The following is a 19,675-nucleotide window of genomic DNA, read 5'->3' as shown; positions in this document are numbered from 1 at the left end:
ATTAAAATAAAGTTCTAGAGGCTGAGTCAATGTTTTTTTAATAAAAAAAAAAAGCTTAGAACCCCTTATAGACTGATTTTAACAAATTTGATCTCCTTGGAAAAAACCTTTATTGGTCCATCAAACCCATCTTATCTGTGATGTGAAAGTTCTTAATGATGCCGTTGGAAACGCGCTTATTTATAAGCAGAAAAAGTCTTTAAAAAATTAAATGCATCAAAATAACTTTTTTTCTATAAAAATGTAGCGAAATAATAGACACCCTTTCTTGATGCATTGTTGCAAGCTTAAAAGATCTAAGAAAGAAAGTTTATATTATTGTTTTTAATTTTTTAGAGAAATGGAGGTTAAATTGCCTAAGTCGTTATGTTACTGTCTACTTTAAAGCAGTTAAGCATGCAGGCACGCATTTGCACTAAAATAAGGAAACTTAAAAAAATTTCTATAAATATTTAATATACACATTTATATATATTTTTACAGTCCTATATTAACAATATTTATTAATTATGATAAGGTCCATAACAATGAAAAATATAATGATAAAAATAATAGATTAGTAAATATTGCAGATGGATTTCTAACGCACAATTATATACGTAAAAATATTTCAAAACATTGCAACATTTTCTTTTTCAGTCCTAAGCGAAATAATTATTATAAAAATGCCCTAATGGTGTAAGTATGTATTTTGTAACAGTGTTATTTTATGTAAAGAAAGGATCCTTGATATAAGCTCGGGACTTAAGCTGCCTTTATTAATTTTTCTGGAAAACTGTTAGTATTACCAACCTCTTTGGACTTGGGGATTTCATTTTCGAAGCTGTTCTCTGAACTTTCCCGGTCTTTGTTGTTGTCCGGGATGGTTTCCGCTTCCTTTTCGGTAGTCTGTTCGCTACTGTCCGGTTTGACGTCTATGATTCGAACTTTGAAAAAGGTGCCACCCAAATCGTCTTGGTTTTCGTATGCCGTCTCGTTGATTACAACTTTATGTCCGTCGATAACCTGCAATCATAATAATAATTTTTTTGTATTTCCATATTAAATGATCATCACGAGGCATCACTTGGCCTAATGTAATTAAACATTTACAAAAATTCTAAAATATTAAAAAGACAGGATAATGTACCATCTGCAGACACGTTAAAATTTAAAATTAAAAGAGTAAAGGTTCGACCGACGACCTCTCGTTTAAATTTATAACTGTTCCCACCCTAACTACGCCAGTGATATGCTCTTATTGCCCGATAATAGGGACGTCTTTAACGAAAAACTTGAGTTGTGTAAAGCGATACTGAGTCTAGGGTTGTAGAATTGACCGGTCCATTTTTTGTGTGTGACCAAAATACCTTTAAAAATACCATGAAATTTATATTTATTTATTGATATTCTGCGTTACGTCGCCGTCGCGTTGTTCTGGGAACCAAATGGAGTCGATATTATTATTGGGATTCCCCAATCGCCTTAAGTGTCGTATTCGGATATTCCTTGAGGAGGGTTATAGGTAAATTGGACATCACATGCAAATAATAATTTAATGTAAAATTATTATTAAATAATTATAGATAACACTCTACCATTGCAAAATGTTATTTAAAACATCTTTTGACTAGTCAATTAAAAAGTGGACTTAGCATAAAGGTCAGAGTTTTTAAATAGACTGAACGAACATAACCAGCGACATAATGAATTGCTTAGTTTAAGTCTAGTCCCAAATTTTAATCATCGCGAATCAGTAATAATAAAATAAATAATATTGTGAAATAAATTAAGTGCTCTGTTGTTCATTTTCTATCATGTTAATTTTGAATGTCTTTAAATAAACTTAATAGACAACGAAAAAGAAAATGACACGTTTCTAATTTTTCCTACTTCACTAAAAAAGTGTTTTTCGCATAAATTCGTAAAAAAAAACATTTAAACAAATTGCAAAATATCGATTCGTCTTTTTTTTTCTCAAGAATAGTTTATCAATTTAAGGTTACGGTTCAAGCTTCCAAGCTAAATATGTTTCAAACTTAATATTTTAAGGGGTCCATTTGTATTAAAAAATTTTTTGAAATCACGTCAAATTTCCTGCAGCCTCCTTTAGGGACTTACATGGAGTCGATATTATTATTGGGATTCCCCCAATCGCTTAAGTGCCGTATTCGGATATTGCTTGAGGAGGGTTATAGGTAAATTCGACTTCACATGCAAATAATAATTTAATATAAAATACACATTATTATTAAATAATTATAGATAACACTCTATCATTGTAAAATGTTATTTAAAACATCTTTTGACTAGTCAATCAAAAAGTAGACTTAGCATAAAAGTCAGAGTTTTTAAATAGACTGAACGAAAACCAGCGACATGATGAATTGCTTAGTGTAAGTCTAGTCCCAAATTTTAATTATCACGAATCAGTAATAATAAAATAAATAATATTGTGAAATAAATTAAGTGCTCTGTTGTTCATTTTCTATCATGTTAATTTTGAATGTATTTAAATAAACTTAATAGACAACGAAAAAGAACATGACACGTTTCTAATTTTTCCTACTCCACTAAAAAAGTGTTTTTCGCATAAATTCGTAAAAAAAAACATTTAAACAAATTGCAAAATATCGATTCGTCTTTTTTTTTTCTCAAGAATAGTTTATCAATTTAAGGTTACGGTTCAAGCTAAATATGTTTCAAACTTAATATTTTAAAGGGTCCATTTATATTAAAAAAATTTTTGAAATCACGTCAAATTTCCTGCGGCCTCCTTAAGGGGCTTACATCTCCACAGGGGTGTTAGTTTTTCGTGTTCTATCTAAATTTTATAGATTTCCCGCATTGTCCCAAACACTAGGTATAGCACCATCGCTCCTAACTACCATTTTTTTTTAACTTTTACTACCTCGTCTACGTTGCTGCAAATGTATATTTACCTTAGTAACGGAGGTTTTGTTAGCCTTTCCCAAGTCAATATCACCGAAACGTGGGAAAACTGGTAGACCTTCCAAAGCAAAGTCCGGAATTTCTTCTGTAGAATTTCCCCTCTTCAACGGGAACCTCTTCAGTAGATCTTCAATTTGTTGCCGCATTCTCGTCATAACACCTTGAATATAAAACATACCACTTCTGTAGACAACATTATATGATTGTGTTTGCGACCGTATATGTTTAAATTAAAATAATGTGGTTACCAGCTTGCTACTGACATAACCACCCAGTTATTTAATACACTGTGATGACCAAAAACGTATGAAACCATTAAATGTCTGCAATGTTATCGAAATGTAGTAGTGGAATTAGACATTAAGTTTTTTTTACAATTATTTTGATATCTGATACTTCGATATCTCTAAAAATTACGGGGATTATATATGGTTCCAGACAATATTTGAATATCACAATGGATCGCAATTCATTTTTGTGAAATTGATAATATAAATGCAGTGCTAATTTTTAAACGCCCAAATGCTTCGCAGAAATCACGATTCTTATCCGTCACTTTAAACATTCGATTATGTTAAAATTCTACGTTCCGAGACCGCAAGCTTCCGATAAGAATCCAAACGTTATTGCTATTTTTAACCTGAACAGCATTTGCACACTTTGCAGGCCATTTTTAAGTCTTCACAAATTCACAACCTTTCGAAGATTTGGAATAAACTAACTCCCGGCTTTGCATTCTGCGGAAACAAAACAAAACACCCACTGTATATGGGGACGTGGGTTGCATTAAATAGGTGTAGAATAATCTAGCAATATCCTACAGAAGACCTTGTGCACTTCCAATTAAGGGACCTTTGATGCTACGCTATTTTAATTAACAAATTACAATTATTACTGGCGTAGGTACTATTGTCGGCAGCGAGCGCAGCCTTGTTGCAGTAATTCAAATAATACCAGTCTTTGGTTAGTTAGTCGGCAAAGTCGCTTTTCTATATTCGATTTTTCTAACATCTGCATGTTAGAGAAAAGGTGTTTCCTAAATTGAGTCTTTTTTGAAAAGCTTAGAATGCATAGACATTCTGTCACCAAAAATAACGGACGTTGGACATCAGATCTTATTTATGGACGGTAATATGCAGAAAAACTAATTTAATTAGTTTTCTTAGTTTTTGTTTGTTATTTTGTAACTTGCTTTTTAAAATTAATCATTGTTTATCATTCCATCAAAGCTTACGCGATGATTTTTGTGAGGATCTAAGATAAAAAGATATATTAACAAGTACCCTGCGCACAATTTCTAACGTGCACCTCGAGAAATTGTTTCCCAAAGTCTGTTTTCGGCGAAGAAATTAAAATGCAGAAACTTAATACATCGAGTAAGCAAGTCTTCAAACACAGCAATTCTGAACTACCTCAAATTCACTCAGGGTACTCTCAACCTCAATCTGTAAGTTTATTACATATAAACCACAAACTGTTATTGGATAGATGTTCGTAAGTGAAGAACTAGCGGGTTTCTTTGGCAGCAAAACAAAAACAATACAGAAAACAAAAAACAAACAGTAGCAAACAAGCGTTGTCCCTGGTCTTGGGTGTATTGTTGAACATATCGACAATATAGTAATCACTGTGTGAGAATAATTCAAATAATACGTTATGTATGCAATTTCTTCCCAGAAATGTTATTATAGAGTATGATTTTTTAATTAAAGTGAATGGAAAATCCATAAAGATTACAGATGTAGATAAATTTCTTGGTTTGAACATTGTAGCTCCCAAGATTGATTGTGTATGGGAAAACATTAGTTCTTTGTGTTTTTAGTAAGAAGATGAAAAGGAACTGTTTCTGAAGATGTTCCTAAACTTTGGTCATCGTTTGTTAATTGATCAAAAATGTCTTTTCTACCTTGTTATTAAGGGTTTTAACAAAATATGGAATTTTAATGATGTAAAAGTCAACATGAATTTAAAACCTAACTTAATTATCCTAGTTGTATTTCACTTATTTCATTAGTTTTTAATCGTATTCCTATCCTACAGTTTTTGGCTTCTTTTAAAATTAATTGTCTATTTTGAATATTCTGTCCTTTCACTGGTCAACTTTTTAAATGTGTGTTGACTAATTTTATTATTTAGTTATGCAGGTTCATAAATCACGAAGCTGAAACAAATCTGAATAAATAATGTTAATGGTATCCGGAATATGTTCTGATAGCAAAAAAGTATTGTTATTAATATGTATATCGGTATACATATAATTGTCCATGCCTAGCAAAATTCTTGTCATTTAATATTTAGAATACAAAAGCAATTATGTTTTTTTGTCAAGAATCTTATTAATTTGCCGTAAAACTCGGATGGCAGCTTTTCCATTAACTTTGTTACTTGGAATTTTTTTAATACTTGTTATGATTCCATTTGTGTTTTAATGGGGAAATCCAGGCAAGTTATTGGATTCAAAGGTCAAGTTCACACGTGATCCCGCTTAGATATTCAGAGATATGCTTATTATATATTTGGCGTGTGTTGTTTGGTTAGTCATATTTGTACTCTACGCAGAAGCTAGAGATCCACGGCAGACACTCGACATAAAGGTAGACAACTTACATCGAACAAGATTTTCTAAATACCACTCGACAAAAATAAATTTCAATAATTCAATAAATTCCTCATTCGCGAATTGTTACACAGATTATAAAATAGCACTAATATACAGGGTGTATTAAAATTCAAAACAACGTTTTCAAGGACATATTTATCAGTAAAGTCTGTTTTTTATATTAACTTTTTTTTTATTAGCCTCTTACAAAAATTTACCTGATTTTGACAAAACTAGGAACGCTTATTTGTCGTATTTGGTAATTTTTTTGGATATTTCAAAGTAAAATCGTGGTACGCCACTGATAATTATGAATAAATTTGTTAGATCTAACACTCAAAAATACTTTTCGTGTCTAGCTTCGTTAATAAAAAATGGAAATCGGTATTTCCTTTATGTGTCATACCGTTCAATAAAAAAAAAGTAGGATTAATAGCCAAATTTTCTCTTAAATGACATTTAAAATGCACTTGTTTTCGAGATATTGGCAAAAATAGAAAATTTTGACCGAGAATTAAAGTCAGTCAATATTGTTATTAAAATGGTGTTTCGCCAATTTAGCGACCGTGAAAGAAACGATATTTGAAATACACTATCAGAATAATAAAAAGTTATGGTCTGTTCATAGATATAAGAAAGTGACCAATTGCTTTTGAATGGGATTATCCAAGGGTGGTCATTAACATACAATGCAACAAGATTATTACATAAAGTTTCGAAATTTAAATTCAGGTAAAATTTTGGTCCGTAATAGAAAATCATTTTATACCTGTGTTTAATATTCTTTGGTTTGGTATACTATTTAGTTTAAGTTTATTAGTAATCATTCTTATTTCGTGTGTAATACAGTGTTGAATCGTGTGCGAATTATGCAAAATATGTGCGAGTCTAGTGTATCTCAGGAGATACTCCCGCCCAAATGTAGAAAACACTATTCAATTGAGACTAAGGAAGTTATAAACAATGTTTATTTGACTCTCATTGAACGTGGTGCCAACAAGCAAGCATCTTTAGAAGAAACGGCCACATTGACGAAAATTCCAACATCAACTGTATGGAAAATTATGAATAATCCCATTTCAGCGAGGAGAAAAAGAAGCGATGCTGACATTTTCTCGAGTGTAGATGAAAGTGATCAAGATATAATACGGCCTAAAATTTACCAGTTATACGAGGAGCAAAGCGTGCCTACATTAGAAATCTTAATTAGGAGGCTTGAAACAGATGAAACCGGTGTTAAATGTGGCAGAACTATCTTATGGAAGTTTATTCAACACATAGGTTTTAGATTTAAAAAAATTGACAAAAGGCAAGTTTTAATGGAATCTTTTAGAATTCGAAAATGGCGACTGGAATGTCTAGAAAAAATTAGGAATTACAGAGAACAAAGGACAATTATTTACTTGGATGAAACCTGGTTCGACGCTTATGATACCCCGGAATAGGGTTGGGTTGACTCAACTGATAAGTGTGAAACAAACGCGCCATCAAAAAGAGGTAAAATAATAACTATTTTGCATGCTGGCTCTAAAGATGGTTGGATTTCAAATCGATTTTCTCTGTCTACGAAAAATATTAAAGATTCTTCTCTGGCTTACCATGAAGACACCACCGCTGATTTATTTGAAAGCTGGTTTAAAAACAAACTAGTTCCAAACATTCCTCCTAATAGCGTCATTGTAATGGACAATGCAAGTTATCACAGTAGACAGTTGACTAAAACCCCTTCCTCATGTGACACGAAAGCAACAATCCAAAACTACATGTATAATAACGACATTTATTTTCACGAAAATTATACCAAAAAGCAATTAATTGAGGTTCTACAAAGATTGAACCTACAAAAGGAATACGTCTGTGATAATTATGCATACAGTTTTAAGGCTTCCCACTTTACCACTGTATATTTAATCCCATTGAACATGTTTGGCACCAACTGAAATTTGCCATTCGTCGTAACAATGTTTTTCCCCGTGTTAACTCCAATGTCCTCAAACTTATAGAAACCGAAGTTTTTAACATCCCTCCACAAAGTTGGGGGCAAATTCTGTTAAACATATAGAAAAAGCAGAACAATCGTATATCCATATTGCAAATAACATAGAACAAATAATAATTAGAACAGGCGATGACAGCGATAATGATACTGATATATTATGTGAACAATTTTAAGTAATTTAAATAGGTGATAAAAATAATTTGTAATTTTGTTTTAGATTTAAACATAAATACATAAATAAATAAATAAATATTGTTTAGTATCTTTCCTAAAAAACCCCAAATAATTAAATTCTAAGCAAAGTACGGACCTGTTCGGCCATATTTCATTCTTATAGCTTGACCGGGTCTTTCCTTAATTCGTATCAGTGAGTCTCTTATATCTATGAACAGACTTTAACAGTCCCCAGTATCCAGACTTCCATAGCGATGAGTTCCTTGCAATCAGATGCAAGACTCGCAAAGAAATTTGGAGAAATTTATAATGTAAATATCAAAAAAGTGTGTCGAAATAAACGTGCTTTGAGTGAAGAAAATTAAATAAATGTACTATTGTTCTTTGAATAATATCCGGTTTCTTCTAATACCGCAGTCTTTGAGGAGACAGGTATTTTTCGCAGTTCAATCCACTTAGTTTTGAAGGAGTATTATTACACAAGCCTAGTGAAGAAGAATGCCAAAGGAGGATGCAGTTTTGTTTGGAATTTTTATATAGATATAACTCGATATATGTATGCGTTTTTATTTCAGGGTACCAGTCGATTAATCTTTGGTGTGAGTTATTTTTGTTCGATAAATATGCCCGTAAAATCTTTGTACTTCATCTTAAATCGCACATGTTAAGTGCTAATTGGTAATAATAAAAAACACAAAAGATAATCGTTGTAAGATAGAGTGAATTTGTTTCTAAGGGGTTCTGGAAATACGATAAATGCACTTACTTTCTATATTCTCGAAGAGTCCGCCGAATGGGTTCGAGAATGGTCCACCCCATCCGTCGAAAGCACCAGTGTCGACGATCGGTTTATCACCAAAAGGACTCCTTTCCGGTGGTACAAATTCGACGTCGTCCTTCTTCGATGCTGAAATAACAGGAAATTATCATATGAACTAGTATCGGCATAGAATTGTTCGGTTCAATAGTGAATCTCGTTTCCCTCGTTTTGGTTCTTGTATTAGCCGTTAAAAATACCTAATAATAATAAAAATTAACCTGCGTCACGCATGTGACTAGAATGTTGTTAGGAATCGCGATCGGACGCTCAATTAAGAACGGCACAGTGTTTAAAAACGAAGAAAATTCCTAACGAAGTGCGCACCACTAACTAAACGCCTCCCGAACAAGATATAACATTGCGTACTTCCTCCAGAGTATAGGGTTTTCTAGGGAAGCGAGAGAAGAAACTACGTCACAGGTTTTGCTGATGATAGACAGTTTGGAAAAATCGATATAGGAGTTATTATTGTGCTACATATACGCCGAAGTTCTTTGTCTACTATCAGATACGACTTGAAACCCTCCCATTTCAAGTCGTTCCAAGTGTCAAGCTATTGCTAACACAACCAGAGTTGTGTAGTGCGTAATGGGGGCTATACACAAGCAGGCAAGTCCGCGCGCAAGTGTGTCCAGATAAGTCCACGAGCAAGTGCGAAACGAATTGCGGCCACACACTATTCAGGTCAACGTCGCGGTTCACTGGTTGATGGGGCCTGCTGCTTTGCGAAAAATTAAGTTGACCTTCGCACTTGCTCTAAAAATCAGACTCATCTGATTCGCTTCAAGCCGCGCTTAGAACTGAACGTGCCGTGAGTTTTGACACATACACATTGGCACTTACTCGAGTGTCTCGACACTTGCCTGCATGTGTATAGGCCTCTTAACCAGAATAATCTTCGGAAAGAAATCATAACTGCCATGTCAATATGCGCAGTTTCAAAACTAGACATTTCAAATTCAAATTCAATTTTTTTTTACCGTAGAATATCGATTTTACCGCTCAGCGCAGAATTTTTTTTCCAAACATTTTTAAATAGTTATGCATTGTTTTTGTTTTGTATTTTTTAAGTAAGATGTGAATTGTAATAATATACGCTAATTTTTATTGTAAAAATTGTAAAACATGTATTTGAAGATTTTATTTGAAATCTGGTTTGGAAAAATTTGAAGCAATCAAAAACATGAAAAGAAATTTCTTTCTTTGATACAAATTTCGTAAATTATCGATTTATCGACCTTCGAAATGGAATCATGTGAGGTTGTGAAGTCTAGATCTTAGCAGTTTCTAACGGGAATAATTAATAAGGGCATGATTCTAAATTGTCAATGACTACTTTTCAATCCTCCAATGTTAACATTTTACGTCATGGCATCTTTTTTTTTTTTTTTTGAAAAACCTTACCTGAATACAAAAAGACAAGACTATATCGTACCTAAAAAATCAGATTTTTGGTGTAAAAAAATAAAATTTTAAGCACGAAATATTTGAGTCAAGCATTTCTTGACCGAAGATGGTGTTTATTTGAACGAACAATTTCAAAATCTTAGATCAAAGTAAATATTTTTGTACAATTGGATTTCGCTATTACTTGTTGTAAGATAATTTGTTCGTTTCTGTCAATATTATGTCTCTCATATTCATTAAAAAATATTCCCTTTGAAGTCAAGATGGCGATTCTTGAATCAGATCTATAATTAGGGTGTATATCCTCATAACTGAAAAATAATAATAAACTGAAACCAGCGAATTGCTAGGTGTTTGTTAAAATAATATACATTTATTTAGTTTTGGCCATATCCTTGGCTTAAATGAGTTTGGAAGAAAATGTATTTTCGCTCATTTTCTTTCCGGTCAGATGCGAGTACTCAATTATCGAAATTATTTTTCAACCGATCGGTGCACGCACGCCATTGCGCAAATCATTCGTTTCCGATTTGGTTATTCATTCGTTTTGTCAAATGCATAGACGTACATGCCTATTTACAAGTAAATTTCGTCATTTATTCATCCTCAATTATTCTTTTTTGTGTTTTGCCGAGTTGCGTGACAGGTTTTACTACATTATTTGTTTACAATTTCGAATTAACCGATGCATTCTGGAACATAACAATTTACATTTGGTTAACGTTCAAGGTGAACGGGCCATTAGCTAGGCACAATTGATCTCGGTCAATTAGTATTTCGTGCACAAATTGTTTTTACTGCCAAATGTTCCAAATTTATTTCGCACTAAACATTGCGCCGACACTTTCGGTACAACCGAATAGATTCATGAGAATAATAAATATTCTTATTAAGGTTTGACATTAGGTAAGTGTTATCGGAAGTTCATGATGGGAAGGACAAACTGAATATACAACTTGGTAACATCGACTATGTTTTCTTTAAAACAGTTCTGAGATTTTTCGAATATTTGGGCCTCAACAGGGCAGAACACTCGCACAGACTGTGCTCTATCTACACTCTACTCTTTATGTTCGCACACTCTGTTTATGATATAAAAATTAAAATTAGAAAGTTGCACATGGCATTACGATATTTGGCAGCAATATTTCTGAAACTGTGATTTATTTATTTCACTCTGTTCTCAACATCAATTGGTGCCGTTCAAATAACGTCTATCTGTTAAAATTTGAATATTTACATGGAGAAATACCCTTGTTATTAATAAATTTGTTCTTATTTAAAGAAATTGCATAAACTCCTTTTTCAGTAATTTCAGGATATTGAAGAAAAATGAATACGACTTAAGGCCTGAAAGTGGCAGCGACAATCCAAAAATGATTATTGTTAGGTGTCAATTTGCATGTATGTTAAGCGGTAAAACACTTATAAAGATGAATTCTAGAACAAACTTGATTATATTAAAATTTTTTATATATAAATATTTTCCTTGTACACAGCCTATAAACGTGAAGTGAAAAACATTGTGTAACATTTAATAAAATGTTTTTTGTGTTGGAAATATTGACCATTGTTGACCTAGGAATAATTGCCCGGAAAAAGCTAATTAATTTATATGTTCGCCATTTTTTCAATTAATTTTCGATTTTAACATGAAGGGCTAAAACCAACCTATGTAAAGAGAACAAAGATGCAAATACACTGGCGAGCAAAATTAACGCACCACTATATTATTTTTGGAAATTCATATAAAAATAAAAATATTTATTTTTATCGTAATCTGGCATAGCACATACATTCCAAATTTATACAGTTGTTTTTATTTATTCAAGTCTGTTCATCTTATTTTTATTTTTTTGGAATGCCGATAAATAACATTCCTCCTATTTTAGAAGTTTCATTGTTAAAATTTATCATTTGCACTAAAAATTTACATTTGTGTAGTAAAGTGTTTATTATGAAACGCCAATCTAGAAATTTCGAGGGATGGAGCTTTCGAAGAATTGGACAAGAGATTTGATCTATCGCACACATCCGTTTCTCGTACGATCGAACGTGACAAGAAGACTGGTCAGCACTTAAGAAGACCTGGTCAAGCAGATGGACTGAATCTGATCTGAGCCCAGCGCGAGGCCCAGCTTTGGCCCTAGAGCATCGTAGAGCAAGGTTAAATTTTGTTAGAGAACACACCGATTGGGACGATGAAGATTGGGAAAGAGTTCTTTGGTCAAATAACATTATCCGACGTAACTTCCAAAATACTAGATTATTTGGCGGAAGGTCAGTTATGTTGTGGGAAGGATTCTCTTTAACTGCTCATACTGACTAATAATAATTAATTAATAATTAATTTTTAATAGTAATTAATAAGGAAGGTCCTGCAATAACATGTGATACCTTTTGGCCCTTTTATTGGTAAGAATTTTTTGTTTCAACATGATGATGGTCGTCCGTATGTTGTTCAGATTGTGAAAATTTGCCTTGATGAGGTTGGAATTGACTTGGAATGGGTTTACTGGAGATATTGTCCAAATATGAAATTTTTTTTTTTTTTTTGCTGAATTTTCTGTTGCTTATTATTTTTTTTTATCTTCTTTTGGGATATTTTTCGAAATATAGTAGTGTGGTGTGTTAATTTTGCTTGCCAGTATATCTCGGAAACTATGAGAGGTAATTAGGGCTTACTATTTAAAAAAAAAGATATGATATTTTGGAGTTTCATTATTTATTGCGAATATTTCGCGAAATGGCAGTAATAAAAAAAACTATTAACTTTAGCCATAACATAACAAACAAACTTAGCAAAATATATTTAGAATTAAGGGTACAATTGTAGAATTCAAATATGATGCAATGTATATCGAATTCCATAAGAAAAAACAACACCCTGTATAAAAAAAATTTAAGACTAACTTTGTTTATATTTTTTTTTTTTTTTAATTTGACTTTGCACGCTTTTCATTACCACAACTGATAAAGATATTCAAGCATCCTCCACGACATTGCCTGTTTTTGAATATCTGAGATTTAAGAACACTATACAAGCATTCAGCATGGAAATTTCTTAACACAACGTAAGATGGTCAACGATGTGTCGATGTATTTGTATTCGACACCCAGCAACTTATTAAACATAAGAAAGAGATCGTATTTCATTCGGCAATGAGTGCCACATAACATAATGTTGCAAGCGGCAATCTATATTGCAATAATAATAATCAAAACAATTGGTAAATAAATGTTCCATATAACGTCTAGCAATTTTTTTAAATAAGCACGTATATGGGATCGGGTTCTTTGGGCGTTTCCACTAACAACATTACCCATTACAAAATGTTGATTAAAATTTACGTAATATTCAATATGTGCACAGGGTGTCTCGTTACTCAGCCATAGAGAAACAGGTGATTGATATTTATTAATATCAATATCAGTAGCAAATATTTGTTCTTCATCTAATTTTTTGTGAACACAATTCTGGAGTCGAGTTCGTAGTCACAAAAAATTGAACTCTAATTTCAAGACACCCCGAATACTATGAAAACTTCGTATTTCCATTTTGATGATGATTAAAATAATTAGTAATTAAAAATAATCTTGTCAATGTTAGCTTTCACAAACAAAATGCTAATGTTGATTAGAATGCAAAGGCGACGAATAATAATAATAAAAAACGCAATGTCAGTTGTTCGTAATATCTTGCACAAATAAGCATAATTTTTTCATTTACTTTATGGTGGCAGCTAAAAGTTTAAAAAAATGACGCCAAATCTCCACACCTCATCATAAATTATTTTATAAAATTTAATATTGCCGGGGATTCATTTTTAAATAGAAATCAAATTGCAACAGCAGCAAATGACATGAATTTTCTTTAATAGTAAACAGCAAAAGTCAATTTTGAAGAAATAAATTAATTCAAAACTGACTTTTAATTCCAGTCAAATTTTAGCTGACGCAGGGTAATCAAAATTGTAATGAGTTAAAATTTAAACAGAAAACTTACCAAAACTGCTTTACGAAATTAATCGAAAAACGAAAAACTAAATAAACCATGTTTAACCAATAAATAATAATAAAACCACTTGTCAAATTACACAACACAAGAAGAATTAATTAAAAATTAGGACTTTCGTCAAATTGTAAGGAATAACCAAAAAAGGGCATCATTTCATAAGATGTTGTGCATGTCAAATTAACGATTCAATTAAATAACACAAAGAAATAAATATTTTTATTATTAATGCCGTGAGCATGCAAGCATAATAAATAAAGGTGATATGCGCGCATTGCATGCATTTTAAGTATAAAATAAAGAAATAAGTGAAGTTCATAGGTTTTTTTTAATCCAAGTTTGAGGAAAATCCTGATGATGATAGTTTTATATTATATTATCGGTTTAGTGGTTTTATTTTTTTTTAAACCACTTTTATGGACAAACATCCCCTTCGTCTCCTCGATATAAACTAGCTATAAATGAAAAGATCCCTTTTTCCTTTATTTGTGTTTTCAAGGAACAGTTCTGCAATTGTGCAATTACATTATATTAACGTTAAAATTTAATAAGTAAATACTATCTTTATTTCATCGATTTAACTGAAACGTCCAAACTAAAACACAAATAAAACATAGACATTCACCAAAATAAAGTTTGTATAGTGGCTAGGCAATGTCCATCAACAAAGCTTACCAATAACAATAGTTCACAGCTTAGCAGCAATTTTTATTCGTTGTTTCGCTGAAGTGTCCAATAAGTTATCACATTTATGAATCACAAATAAAAAAAAACGGAACATTAAAGCAGAAAAGACGTTATAACTCCTATTGTATAACCCGTAGAACGACGCGCAAAAACTCACCGGGTAATCCAGAGCACACGGCAAGGAAGCCCAAAGACAATATCACAGCAGTTATCACTTTCATTTTTCGCTAAAAAACAGTCAAGTGTTACGAATCGATGCCCCGCAAAACAACAAAAATTGATTAACAGTACGCAGCAGTGCGTCGCCGAATCAGCTATGTGTCCTCCTGCCTTTTATCAATATCAACTCCAGCTAAAAATACAAACGCTATATAAGCGAACCGGATTTCTGTCGAACTTGCGCGCAAGACCAGCCAGTGGGTTACTTCTACTTCCTGTGGTAACAGATTAGATCGCGACGGGCTTTGCTGATTTGAGCTTGCGAAGCTCCGTGCGAGTCGTCAAATATTCAAATAAAAAAACACGTTTCGCAAAATGCGTCTGACAAATATCGTTTGACACCACGACCGAACAATTTGATTTACGCAGAAATGGGGACAGTTTCGGAAATTCATAATTTATTATGAAAGTACAGCAAAATTACAATCCATTTTTACCATTTAGTTCTATTCAAAGGTAAATAAATAATGCCTCCACTTTTTTTGGGATAACTTGATATTTCTGCTTATAAAGTGCGTTTTATACGAACAACCAATAATTTTAATTTTCTCGTAAAAGCGCCCGTAAAAGTGAAATTGTACCAACTTCTTGTACAATAAATTGCAATTCCAATGAATTAGAACTCTGCAATAATTTTTAGTTTTTTGTTACATTAGGAGCACATTAATATTTTTGGTTACCTTTTTGTGTTTTGGAATTATGATAATTTTATTAGCAAAAAGTATAATTTACTTCTCATAGGTCATACTCCATTATCGAATCTATTTGCATTTGGTGTGTCCGTTACTTAAATTATTGCCTTAAGCAGGTTAAAATTAAAAAACTTCGTGTAGCGGATTATGTCAAAAGCTATCCAACGAAATATGTCCCTATAGTCAAATTTCCAACTTATAATTGTTTATCATTTAGACACAATTCCACGCTAGAATAGGTGCTGCATGTGATCAAACGTTTACCAATTATTATGGGGAAATCTAAAACTTTTTCAATCTTTTGTACCCAAAAATAAAAATTGTGACTATCTATATATCATATATCATCGTAACCCGCCGAAATTTGCAGTTGTTTTTGTTAGCATTTGCGAATTCTTACTGGAAAAAATATACGGGAAAAACCCTACATGGCAAGCAAATCATTGTGGTACGATCCCACCCGACTTTGCTAGAGCGTGATTCGCATTATGGTTATAAACGTAGTATGAAAAGTCAGTAACCTTTATGGACAGATATGTACATTTTGTATTCCGTGATCTAGCTAGAAATAAGCTAGAGCTACTTATTAGTAGAGATACTTATACTTATACACTGGTTATGAAACAGTTAACTCCCTTTATACCTATATGAAAATGACAGGTACTAGGTATTTTTTATGATTTGTGCAGCTTTGTTTAAATTTTAAATTCTGTATTTTAATTTACCTCCAAAATATCGTATCGAGTAAACAGTATACATATTAAATTTATATATATCCGATATGGTCTAGTGGCTAGGATACCTGGCTTTCACCCAGGAGGCTCGGGTTCGATTCCCGGTATCGGAATCATTTTTTTATTATAAAAAAATAAAAATTACAAAGAGTTCTGAATTACATGCTTGTGGTGTTAAAATTAAAACAATTTATTTTTGAATTGTAGGTAATTTAAAAGTTGCTAAATTCAAAAAGAATAAATATGTTCGCAAAATTATGATCATAATATATTTTATAGTTGCGAAGTACCTACTTATTTGAATAACAATTCACCATAATAAACAATGCAATCATCAGATTTCCACAATTTTCTGTAAACAAGTAGATTTTCTTGATTCCTTTGTTAGATTTTATCATTACGAAATTGCTATTTTAAGAATAACTTCTCGGAACGCTAACCGATCGAGTCTTCTTAGCTGCAGTTTACGTTGTGTTCTTCATGAGTAAACGATGTTATAGGTATATATGATGTCATTTGATGAAGTATATTTCGTATTTTGGTGCGCGAATTGACGTCATCAATCTTAATTTGTTGTTTAATGGAGGACGAACCGATCCATATCAGCTTGTGATTCATTTTTTTGAATGAGCAATAATATCCTTGAAATTAGTTATTAAACTATCCAACTATAAGCTATAAGAGATTAAATCAATCATAAAAAGCTTTGCATACTGGATATTATTTAGCGTCGATTTTGGTAAGATAGTTTTAAAAGCTTTTCCAACAATGGGCGACATCTAGCAGCAAGTGTCCACAGCAGGAGAAGCGCTGTACAGTTTTCATTAAAATCATTTTTAATGTGTTTGGTTGGTTGCATAACCCGTTGACTTATTGAGTTATATGTCCGACGTGGTTGAACAATTTTTCTCTTGTAGAAAACATGCTGCTGGCAAGTTCAAAATTAATCTGTAATGTGATTTATTTTTTAGGACCGAACTTGTGTCTGCTATGTACTCTCAGTTCGAAAATCGAAAACTTAATTCCCTTCCTCCTGCTGCGTGCTGCCAATAAAGCTTAAAGTTGCTTGACTGTTATTTGTTATTCAACTGTTTATACATCCGTGGTAGGGGAAAAATTCTGTTAAGTTCACGAACGATGAACAAAACCAGACTGTGCGGGTAGTCACAGCGGTTTGCAATTGTTTTTTTTTGTCGCTTTAGTTTTTAGTTTGGGATGTTTGAGTGAACAGTATGACGTAGACTTTGTTTATATTTTGCCAGGATTTGTTTTGACGTGGAGGCGTGATTTTTTTCAGTTCTGTGTTTTCATTCGTGTTTATTTTTGGAAATTTTTAAAGCCAGGTAGTGTTCCTGTTCCTGGTTATAAAGGTTACATTCCGTGCACTTCAATTTTGATCGGATTGTCTCTTCCGTAGAGGATCAAAAGGCTTAAAAGTGACGTTGTTTTGTGTGCCTCGACAAAAAAGGTCATCTCAGAACGAAGGTGTAAGTGCAGATTTTAATTGTTTAATATAAATATTTAAATTGTATGTGCGCCTGCGTTGTGTTCATGCTTTAAAGATGATAATTCCATGGGTGGAATCGTTTGAAAACTTCATTTTAGGTGCAATTTGCATCACCTAATTTTAATATCCTATTCTAATTGAATTACATATTTGTGGACACCTTTTCTGTGAAGTTTGAAAGTTTAATTTGGCCATCAGGAGAGCCACTGTGGCTTTGAAATGACACCATTTGAATAAAAATTGAAGTAACTCATACATACATTCGACTAGCAAAAGCTCCACCTAAAGTTTATTTACCTATACAGTGAAAAACTTGGTGTCGTAAGTACTGATTAATTTAATTCATTAAGATCTCGACGAGAATACTAATTTAAGCAAATCAAATGGTATTAATGATATGTTCCCAGTAATAAAACAACTTTAATCCGTCATTCTTAGCAAAAAAAAACCGAAATAAATATGCTTATCGGTTAAAATCCGCTAAACGTTCTCATTTGTCATAATCTAATGTATGAGACTAGCAGTCGCACAAGCAGTCAAATGCATGTAATATTGGTTATAGATTTTACTAGGTATTAATTATTATTTTTCTCCAAGACTGAGGCAAGTTTATTCTGTGCTTGCCTAGTTGAGAACTGAATTTGTGTGGTTCTTCATTCGAGCCTACAACATCATTAGTATTTGCTGCTTCCTTTCGCAACAAACCATTTTTTCTTCCGCACTAAATTTCCCAGAACTCAATTTGTATTATTTTTCGAACTTCATGGTTACTGCAGGTCTTTTTTTTATCAGTACGCCTGAGAAACGTTTTCCTTCTTATGCGTTACTGTATATAATATTGCTTAATGTTGATAGATACATTATCTGTTGGTTATGTATTTCTTGAGGTATGTCGACTTCTTGATATTTTGCTATGTGACCTACTTTTCTAAAGAGTTGTTTATGAATTTTAATTTTCTGTGGTCTATGGACTTACTCTGAAGTCAAATTATATATAGAATAGAATAGACTATTTACCTATAGAATCGATCGTTTTATTGAAAGAGTCAACTTCGTGGATAAGAACGACAATGGGCAGTGAAGACTTTTTCAGTGATCGTGCGGTTATTTCGTGTCAAGTTCAAATACGCGCAAAAAAAAAACTTTAAATGGACTTGAGTCGCGTTTCTTCTACTTGGATTTAATTGGACCGAGCCGGTTTGAAAGGAATTCGCCGGTGTGCTACCATAATTGGATCTTTTCAAAAAAATGTTGTTGTTCGTCTTCGTTTTGGTAGGAAAGTGTCATGCAATAATCGAGTCGCACTTGACGGTGGGTGTCAAGTTCATTATCCGTAGACGTATTATCCTCGCGTCTGACGCAACAGAGGATGCAAGAATCTGCATAATTATGGCTTTGATGGGTCAAGGCTTCTTGTATATTTAATATAAAGTAAATGTGTACCTATCTGATATTTAAGTAAATAACTAACTTTAGAACTCCGAAAATAAGTTTCTTTAAAAATTATAAAATATCAGGAAAGCCATGTTTGTCTCTTCTGAACAAATCATAGACCTAATCTCCTGTGGAAGTGTAAGTGACAAAAATTACCTATAAGTTACCATATCGAGTTCTTTTTAATTCGAAGATAATCTGTATGTATATTCGGTGGAATATAGCGGTTTGGTTAGTTTTTGCTCATTTCTAAACTAAAGAGAAAAACAAATGTCACAAACTAAAACATTACTTGCCGTTTATTTTAGATTAACTGTTAACGCGAAAATATGTCTCATGAAGCATTTGCATAAAGCGAATAGTAAAAGCAAAAGCATAATCTACACTTAAACGAGTCCTGTCGCGAAAGCTGCCTGATGATCCTGAGTATCAAAACAGCCTGAGGGAAATAATTGGA

The 19,675-nt window shown here is 32.5% G+C and overlaps 2 protein-coding genes and 1 non-coding gene across 3 annotated transcripts in view; 2 read left to right on the top strand and 1 right to left on the bottom strand.

Moving 5' to 3' along the window:
* Window positions 1-435: 435 nt before the first annotated feature.
* LOC132705684 (icarapin-like) lies at window positions 436-14,983 on the bottom strand. Its single transcript, XM_060676455.1, has 4 exons — window positions 14,790-14,983; window positions 8,470-8,610; window positions 2,922-3,091; window positions 436-1,005 (listed from the first exon to the last, which is right to left on the bottom strand). Exons 1-4 carry the CDS (start codon window positions 14,851-14,853, stop codon window positions 745-747), a joined length of 636 nt encoding a protein of 211 aa, XP_060532438.1. The 5' UTR covers window positions 14,854-14,983; the 3' UTR covers window positions 436-744.
* A 1,335-nt stretch (window positions 14,984-16,318) lies between these two features.
* Trnae-uuc (transfer RNA glutamic acid (anticodon UUC)) lies at window positions 16,319-16,390 on the top strand. The gene has a single exon. It is a non-coding gene; the product is annotated as a tRNA-Glu (tRNA).
* A 1,039-nt stretch (window positions 16,391-17,429) lies between these two features.
* LOC132705463 (signal-induced proliferation-associated 1-like protein 1) overlaps window positions 17,430-19,675 on the top strand; it is a 63,313-nt gene continuing 61,067 nt past the window's right edge. The window contains exon 1 of the mRNA XM_060676050.1: window positions 17,430-17,764. The gene's annotated coding sequence lies outside the window, so the exon portion shown is untranslated. The remainder of the gene's footprint in view (window positions 17,765-19,675) is intronic.

This window comes from Cylas formicarius, unplaced genomic scaffold, assembly GCF_029955315.1.
Source record: "Cylas formicarius isolate icCylForm1 unplaced genomic scaffold, icCylForm1.1 PGA_scaffold_7__23_contigs__length_41026272, whole genome shotgun sequence".
Taxonomy (NCBI): domain Eukaryota; kingdom Metazoa; phylum Arthropoda; class Insecta; order Coleoptera; family Brentidae; genus Cylas; species Cylas formicarius.
The sequence above is the reverse complement of the archived record's forward strand: the minus strand, read 5'-3'. Positions and strand labels throughout refer to the sequence as shown.

Coding starts and splice junctions, on each gene's coding strand:
- LOC132705684 (XM_060676455.1), bottom strand. CDS start 14,853: ATGAAAGTGATAACTGCTGTGATATTGTCTTTGGGCTTCCTTGCCGTG. Junction 8,611..14,789: donor CGTGTGCTCTGGATTACCCG/GTGAGTTTTTGC, acceptor CTGTTATTTCAG/CATCGAAGAAGGACGACGTC. Junction 1,006..2,921: donor ACAAAACCTCCGTTACTAAG/GTAAATATACAT, acceptor TTATGATTGCAG/GTTATCGACGGACATAAAGT.